Genomic DNA, 9448 nt, shown 5'->3' with positions numbered 1-9448 from the left:
AAGAAATAAACATTGAAGCGGCCGCAATATTATCCGCTGTATGATGTTTTTTGTTTGTTTGTTTGTTTTTGTGGGTTTCTTTTTTACCATTCACTTGTTCGGTTATGACGAAATTTCTATATTAACGAATGAAAACTGCCGATCCGGAGGACTTTGTTAAAACGGGAGTCACTGGAGTGCACTTTATACATTCTTTTCCGTTTTCAAACTCTTTGATAGTTCTCGCCCTGTCCTGTCCATTTTCTTTCTTGTCATCCCCCTTCTCCTCTCTCTCTCTCTCTCTCTCTGTCATTCTCTTATGTCTTTGACCTTGTTCCTCTGTCGTTGTGGCCTATCAAGACGGCATTGAGGGAATTTCGTAATGTATGCTGATTTATGGATACTTTTTTTTGTTGTTCAGGTTTTCGGTTTTCGGATTTGTTGCTGTCGTTTTTTTCAGGTAGTCTTTGTGAATCTTATGTTGCAGCATGACTCTGAGCCAATCTGCGTAGTTAGCTATAGATAAGACAATGTTGGACAGGCTTTGCTTCAGGCAGTGTATGCAATTTTCGATACATTACGAAATTCCCGAACTTTATATCTTGTATCTTGGTGACAAAATCTAGCGTCACGTCCAATACAAACCAAATAATATATGTAATATATAATATATAATATATAATATATAATAATATATGATATATGGTACATAATATATAATATATCATATGTAATATATAATAGGCCTAATATATGATATATGGTATATAATATATCATATACAATATATAATAATATATGATATATGGTATATAATATATAATATATCATAGATATAAACCATAATACATAATATATATATATATATATATATATATATATATATATATATATATATATATTCTGTTTAACCACACATGTCACTCCAAAGGCTTCATGAAGAGATACAATTGCACATTTATTCGACAAATTTTAGGATTGCAGACTTTTCCTCTTCAACACAGGGATGTATGACAAGCAAGGAGCAGTTTGACGAAAAAACAACAACAACCGGGCGTGCCAAATATTGAGATGTTTGTTACGTTACAAATCTTCTGCTTCGTGCATAAATCATTTGTTGCTCTGAATAGATTCCCAAATATAAACTTTTCATGTTACGTGTATAAATAAATACATTTGTATGCCAAATATCGAATCATAGTATTTATTATCTATCATTTCTTGCTCATAAATCTTCCAGAATTTATCGTAGATGCATTTTTGGCACTTGATATACAACCAATAAATACAATAGATAACGCAAATGAAGTTATCGAATAATTACAACACAGGACACAATTCTACGCAATGAATTACTGCTACAGCTTCGACGGGTTTCGTTTTTATACTTCTTGGGAAACAAGATAAACAAAAGCTATTTCGAACATTCAGTGCAGATAAAGAGTTTAATCCTATAAAACCTCACTGCACAAGTACTACACAAATATCATATTTAAGCAAAGGCCAAGAAAAAAAGAAGTGAATCTTTGTGAAGAATTCACACGAGCCTATTCTGGGATATCGCACAATGCACGAGAACAAACTACGCGTAGAGTATAAACAGAATTTACAACACAAAATCTACACTTATATAAAACACGAAGGTACGTTTGGCTGGCTAGACACACTACGCGAAAAAAAAAAAATCTTAGCAACTTAAAAAAAAGTCCGTCTACAATTAGCACTACAAGCAGTTCCATTATTGTCTCACCAACACCTTATTCAAGTTTCGATTTACCTTTCACATAAAGTCTTCGTTAAATTCCTTGTCCAAGTTTTCAACGAGGACGAAAGGCTGCATGTAAATGATGCGAGATAGGAAACTGGACTTCAAATGTCTCGTAACCACCACAATTACTCGAATTTGAAGATCGAATCCGGTTTGATGGAAAACCACTCGTAAGGAAAATACCACCACAGTATGAGAACGAAAATGTCCACCACAGCCATTCCGTTCTAAAAGAATTCCTTTAAAGTGATTTTAGTCAAACACATCACATGTTGAAATATCCCTAACTCGCACCACTTTTAAAGCTGCCACCCCGTTCTACGTCATTCATGAACTTGAAGGAGAAACCAGCGGGTTTTTTTTCTTCTTATTTCCATGATTGTAGTCCTTGACGGTTTCTCTGACCCAAACATGTGTTTATGACAAGGTAAAAGATTTCTCCAACTTGGGAGTGCGTCGGTCATTGTTTATCTCATTTCCATCCAAATGTGATGACAGATCAGATGAATTACACAGAATGATTAAAAAGATGAAATAAGAACCAACCTCCTCCGATCTCTAAAAGTGACATAATAGAGATGTTATGTACAAACTCGTCGCTTCAAACCGGGCAATGGCGTAATCACGCTGCCATGGTAACACGACGCGATGGTTCTTTAGGGAGATCGCATCAGCCCTCTAGCGACGAATGTGTCGCATATCAATTCGGCTGTTACGGTCTGTACAACTTTGGAAGGCGTGTCCTCGAATAGTAACGTAATGTTTACATGCGCACTTCGCAGTGCATCAAAGTGATTTGTGATACGAATTGACAATTGAGTGTGCCACGTTTATTAACACGTGATAATCTCAGAAAAAAAAAGATCATTTATTCTACAAATTGACGATAAAATTTATTCTTGTCGAAAGCGTGCTCGCTCTATAAAAAGATTACTCAGACCGACTGTACGAAATCTCTTCCTGGAATATGTACATCTAAGTCGGTTAACGTCAATGCGTTCTAACAAGCAAATTCACAACGTCCAAGATGATTTTATTCACAAGCCGTTTACTTCCGCCGTCATTTCTTGAAATATTTTGCATTCTTTCCTTTTTTTTTGCATAGTTGGTTTCGCTTGGTATACTTCTTGAGTGAAGTTTTGCATAGTTACGTAATCCTATGATGTCACAGTCTCATGCTATTACATCACATATGTATTTCACATATTACTGCCACTAGGGCATGTGACCGTATAAGGATTCGACGTCACGTGAAAGAAACACGTGACTCACATCATCTGATGGTTATCTTCCTTCATTGGCTGAACAGCGCCATTCCGGTGTGTAACCAGGAAAGGGTCGCTCGTCCAGTGACCATTTTCTGGCTCCAAGCACCTTAGGCAAGGCCTGGTTTTCTGAAAGTAAAGCAAGCTATCTCGCACGTAGCAGGTCGTATAAAGAACATTCCAAAGACGATTTGTATTATATACATATCAAGAAAGAATGGGGAAAATCAATAAAGAGCATGGCCTCAACCTTGAATCTTATCCATGCAAAATCATCCAAACACATCGACCAAAGGCTTCTTTATTTTTTTTTTCAATATTTTTTTTTCAGTTATTTTTCGTCCTTGGTGAAATGTTCTACTCTAAAAGATGTTAGTATTAACACTATCACTTCCTGTCTACACGCTACTTCGAGAATTTTGCCATGCGGTCCATGAGTCCTCCTCCACGCTTCGGTGGCGGTGCGGTCGGTTTGGGAGCGGGACCCTTTCCACCCGGTCCCTTGTTCCCGAATGGACTGTCTTTCAGAACTGACGATTTGCCGACGTTAGAGGGCGGCTTTGACGCTGACTCTACAATTTGTACAGAAGAAAGACGAGTGAAAATGGGTAATTAGTAAGTATTTGAAAACTTGGCTCGTGCACACAAAGACTGACAAAGGGATGAACAATTAATGCAAAGCACGTTTATGACTCAGAAAAGGGGTTTATTTGAAAAAAAAAAAAGAGCATAATCTTGCCACGTGATGCTACATTCTTCGAACACCACACAGAACACGCCGAATTTCTAATGAGCACTGTTTTGCTGGCTATTATGTATTCCACTTGTAGCGAAATAAAAGTGGCCAGATGTCACCATGCAATGTTCTTACACAATGAAAAAGGGGGTAATGTCCAATCACGTGCAATAGCTTTTGGGATTTTAATATTAAAACTAACGACGGTCGTTGCAGCAAAACACCCGTTTTGGGCTCATTATGAATCACAAGAGATCAGAAAATAAAAACGACTGCGATGTGGTTCAATGCCAGTTTACAAAAGTGTGCTTAATAATCAATTGATTTTAGAAAAGATTTCAGACAGGATGAGTGCCAAGCAGAAGCAATACAAAATAAAGCAGTCCAACAGCAACAACAACATTCAAAAATGCAAAGTGAAAAGTATGAAATGAAGTTTTGATAAGATGTGAATAGGTTGCGTTAAAAAGAGAAACGGAGTTTAATTAATTTCAAAACAATACGCCGCTTGGACACTTTGTGCGAATCCGCCTGTATTTGCCATGTGGAGCAGCAAAAAAATGTATCAAATAACAAATAGAAGGAAAATGAAAAGACGGTGAAAACCAGAAGTGAAAAGAAAATAGATTTTTCGTGTTAGGGTGTGAGAATCAGGAGCGAAGAAATGAAACAAAAGTAAATAGGATGGATAGGTAAATGGGTGATAGGTGTAGGACTCTGTTAGTATCGTGTATATGCCACAACCAGCTAAAAATCAAACATGCAGCGTTGTTTAATGTCCTCTAATTATAGAGTGTCGCTGGTGTCGCTCTAAGCTACAAAAGCATTTTGTACAAACAAATGCGAAAATTACTTTTTCGACAGTACTGCTCACAGCCAAATTTTGTAACTTCGAATCACATGCTGTAGAACTTTTAATCCTTTTACAGAAACTTTCATCTACTAAATTTAGCTTTTAATTTTCTCTGACTTTCGGTGTTCAACTTATCTAGCTGTATTGGTTAGATTGAAAAAAAAAATCATTAAAAAGCCAACTACAGAAGCAAGTAAAATGTTCAAGAACGTCCGAAGTTGGTTCTTTGCCAATCCGATCCTGCCGGTGCAGACAGTTTGCCGTTTATACTCGTCGTCATGGTGACGAGAGAGGGAGATAAATCACGCCCTCTCTCGGCTCGTGTGTGAAATGACACTGCGGTATATCTACATAATGATAAGCAGGTGCATCTATCATACTAGGCTAAGCGAGTGCATGTTAGAAGCTTGTGAAAGCTGCTTTATAAGATGGCGCTGTTATTCTATCTACAGAGATGTGCAAAGGTGGTGCGGAGGCGACGCGTTCGGTCCCGTCCTCTACCTTTCTCTTCCTTTATCACAGCGGGGTCTGACGCGTCACCGGGCGGGCCCCAGCCGGCCTCGTTCTGAGCCGAGACGCGGTACACGTACTCGGTCTCAGAAGCAACGCCGGTGGCTTCGTATGACGTCGACTTCGCGGCCACGACACCTACTTCGCTCCAGGTCGATTCCGACGATTTGCGACCCTCGATCTGACGTCGAAATGGATTCGATGAGACGGGATGGAATGGGATAATTAAGAGATCATGCGAACACACTTCCATACACAATCATTCAAATGTAAAAAGAAATAGTCCCACATATCGGATAAAGAAAAGGCAATCATCGTTTAACCATTCCCAACACAAAAGAACTTTGCATCATCAATTCAATCTCAATGGGAGAGGGTGACATCTAAAGGAATTCATTGTTAGATACCCAAATTAGATTTTAATATAAGGTGGAATTGATGGAATAAGATTTTGATTAAATCAAACACAAGACTGGGAATAACAAGGAAAAGTAGAAATTACGCAGTGCGTAATATATGTCCCCGCCGGAAGTAGCATTTTGTAGCAAAATGTACAATATAGGTAAAAAATCTAGGTCAAAGGTCAAAGAAGTCAAAGGTCAAAATTCTGTGTAGAAGTTTTGAAGCCCTCACCTAGTGCCATCACATAAAGCAAACGGAATCGAAATCGGGTTAGAAATGGCGAAGGAGTAGCATTTTGTAGCCAATGTACAATATAGGTAAAAAATCAAGGTCAAAGGTCAAAGAAGTCAAAGGTCAAAATTCTGTGTAGAAGTTTTGAAGCCCTCACCTAGTGCCATCACATGAAGCAAACGGAATCGAAATCGGGTTAGAAATGGCGAAGGAGTAGCATTTTGTAGCAAAATGTACAATATAGGTCAAAGGTCAAGGTCAAAGGTCACAACTGAAATTCTGTGTAGAAGCTTCAAAGCTCCCATGTAGTGCTATCATATAAAGCAAACAGAATCAAAATTGGCTCATAAGTGACAGAGAAGTAGCAAATTGAACATTTTGATCACACACGGACGCACACACGAACGCACACACGGACGCACGGACGCACGGACGCACGGACGCACGGACGCACGGACGCACGGACACACACACGTACGGAGCCCGTTTCATAGTCCCCTGCTCGAACTCGTACGGCGGGGACAATTACAAACGTTATCGACTTTACAAATAATGATAAGTATCATGAATATTGGTCAATTGTTTGATTAGATATCGAATTAATCAATGCTGATGATTGAGTATCTGTCCACAGGCGTGACAAAAATAAATTTGGGTATCATAATCAAGAACATATTGTGCTATAACACTCAATGTAATGAAAAATCAGATGCAATAAAACGAATGCAAAATTGATTTGATTCCAAATCAGTGCTAACAAAATAATAATAATGTTAAAAATGAATGAACAATGCTTTACTCGCAGACGCATTCCAAAGTCTGTGACAAAGACTAAGAATGAAAATGATGAACCACATAATTATCTCAGTTCTGAAAGAAAAGAGTGTATGGTTATGATCAGTACCAAATGCATTCAACCTAAATCATTCCATACTAAAACATTGACTTCAGTGAGATATGTCATCTTGGAAAACTAACACAATTGAAACGTTTGAATTTGAAACCATTGGTATTGCCAGTATTTTGCGGCCATTAAGCAGCCACTGCCCGATCTTTCATTTAATACGTAAAGATACTTGAATTCTAAAGATTTCAAAGAAACACATCGTCATGAAACTCACTCTGATAAAAATTACTTTACAAAAATGCGAACTGGTGATTTGATGCATTCTATAATGTTATAAAATCAAGCACATTGGCATGACTGGTTGAGATTTCTCTTGTTTGGCCTTATGAATATTCATTGCAATGCTGATGTAGATGCCAATGTGGACGGAATTTTGATTTATGAGTGCTAACACACAAGGAGCAACATTAGGATTGTACTGAAATGTATTATATCCATCCTCGGCAACTCAAGGAAACCAATCGCTTTTAGATTTGTTTATCTATGTGTGCGTTTTTCTATGGCGCACCTTGTAGTTGGAAATGGGACTTCCCCCTTCCTGAGATGGCGCTGTCCACGTGATCTTGAAGGAAGACTTGGATGACATCTCCACTGCCGGTTTACCCGCCGGTGCGCTGGGGGTAGCTTGCTTGGCTGAAACGGTAAGTAAAATTGAAAGCTCATTATTCTGTACTGTTTCTTTGTACTAAAACAATATCAACAAAATAAAACAAAACAAAGACCAACACGTACAGGCACACACATAAACACGCACGTACAAACATGCTACAAGAATACTGCGTGAAAGACAGTTGCCCAATTGAACTATACAGGATTGCGCCTATAAATGAAACCGATTGCAAATTTCTAAGTGTTTTGCAGTTTGGTATATTTACAATACAGACGTACGTGATACTCAGATTGCACGCGTGTTCATGCTGAAAAGTTCGTCATTCATCTCAGGAACAATAGGGAGATTAAAGAGCCATCAATAATAATGATGGTCAATATCATAATATATCATAAATGTAAGTACATTACAAAATAATGGTTTTTTGATGGACGTTTTAGTAAAAGACGAAGAAAAGGAAGCTTGCAGTGCTACACTTGTAGCAACACACACACAGAGCGAGAGTTTTGCACAGCTAGGTATAAATCAGAGACATAATTATAGGTCGAAAACTCGACTAAGTATTTGCCATAGACGATAGATAGATAGATAGATAGATAGATAGATGTATAGATAGATAGATAGAAATATTATATAATCAGATGAATAGATAGATAAATATACAGATAGATCGATAGATAGATAGATAGATAGATAGATATACAGATAGATAGATAGATAGATAGATATACAGATAGATAGATAGATAGATAGACAGACAGAAGGATAGATAGATAGATAGATATACAGATAGATAGATAGATAGATAGATAGACAGACAGAAGGATAGATAGATAGATAGATAGACAGACAGATAGATAGATCATTGTAGATAGATACTCTAGAGCTGAAGCGACAGGCAGAATAAAAACAGACTCATTTTGTTTATAGTGGATTTGTTTTGAAAGCAATGTATCCTTACCTATGATCTCCAGTTTGCCGGATGTTGACACGGTTCCTGCTGCGTTGGTTGCCTGGCAACGGTACACACCGGAGTCCTCAGTGAACGCCTCGGAGATGGTCAGGCGGCACACGCCATTCTCGTCCATGGAAGCGAAGACGAACTTGTCGGACTCGATGGGGGCCTCGTGGACGAACCACTGGACCGTGGGCATTGGGACGCCCTCTACCTGGCACTCCAAGACAACCTTGTCCTCTTCGGATGCTCGCTATCAGGAGAGCAAAGAATGGAATAAGAATTTTAGAAAATATTACATAACATTAATAGCGTTAAATAGTATTTAAAGCTAGTTGGTATAAGTAATTCGGATCTACGTTCATCTTGGTCAAGCTCTTCTGAATCAAAAACCGCATTGGTTTTCAGAATATCCAGTTACTAGAAACACGGGCTACATATCAGGGCTCATGAGAATAGTTCCATTGTCAAGATTGTATTTCATTCAAATTTACGATATGACAGCGCTTTGTGACTCGCATCTCTTTTTCTCTCTGAAAGCGTTCCTAAGAATCCTTGACACTGACAAAACAATGCATCGATACACTAAAATGAAAATGATTTATTTTCTTATTCTCATCCACTAGGAGCACAAGCATTAAGAAGACAAAAAATAAGCCACTTTCGAACCGTACACACCGCTTACATCTAACATAATGCTGGAATGTTTTCTGAGCAGTACCGGTATATTTTCATTCAGAATTTTAGCTGTAGATAACTATCGTCCTCTGACCCCTGTACGTTTTGTTCGAGCTCCACAGAAACAACTGCACATTTGTTTTGGGAATGCGATGTTACTGAAAGGTTTATTGCTCAAATACAGGAAATTTTGTTACAGAATCAAACTCAAATTACTAGAAGTGCTTTTATACTTGGTTTTACAGAAAACCCAGTGTTACAACGTGGTTTATTTGTTTGCAAAATATACTTTATATTTTCTGTAAGAAATAAAAAGATATCATTACATTTTAGCCAATTTTGTCAATTTTTAAAGCAAGCGAAGAAAGTAGACGAATATATGTCTGAAAAAAAAACTACAGGTTTTGTATTCAATATCAATTGGAATCGTATTCATATTATTTAGACGTTTCGTAGCTGGCTGCCTGTGAAATTGTATTGTTTGTCTTTATGTATCATATGTGACATTTATTTTCTACCGGAATGCATTAAGTGAATAAAATTTCTTTGTGAAA

General features: G+C 37.8%; 1 protein-coding gene across 3 annotated transcripts in view; it reads right to left on the bottom strand.

Moving 5' to 3' along the window:
- Nucleotides 1-918: 918 nt before the first annotated feature.
- Nucleotides 919-9448, bottom strand: part of LOC139728716 (uncharacterized) — a 28554-nt gene continuing 20024 nt past the window's right edge. For 2 of the 3 annotated variants that reach the window (XM_071639661.1, XM_071639667.1), the window contains exons 11-14: nt 8223-8469; nt 7160-7284; nt 5103-5292; nt 919-3584 (exon numbers count right to left, since the gene is read on the bottom strand). In XM_071639661.1, the coding sequence (XP_071495762.1) occupies nt 3418-3584; nt 5103-5292; nt 7160-7284; nt 8223-8469 (729 nt within the window). In that variant the 3' untranslated portion in view covers nt 919-3417. The remainder of the gene's footprint in view (nt 3585-5102; nt 5293-7159; nt 7285-8222; nt 8470-9448) is intronic. The other variant, XM_071639675.1, reaches the window with a different exon arrangement.

Source organism: Diadema antillarum, unplaced genomic scaffold, assembly GCF_040938485.1.
Source record: "Diadema antillarum isolate AM-2024a unplaced genomic scaffold, OU_Dant_1.0 scf00000019, whole genome shotgun sequence".
NCBI lineage: Eukaryota > Metazoa > Echinodermata > Echinoidea > Diadematoida > Diadematidae > Diadema > Diadema antillarum.
Note: the sequence above shows the minus strand (reverse complement) of the source record. Positions and strands in the feature narration are given on the sequence as shown.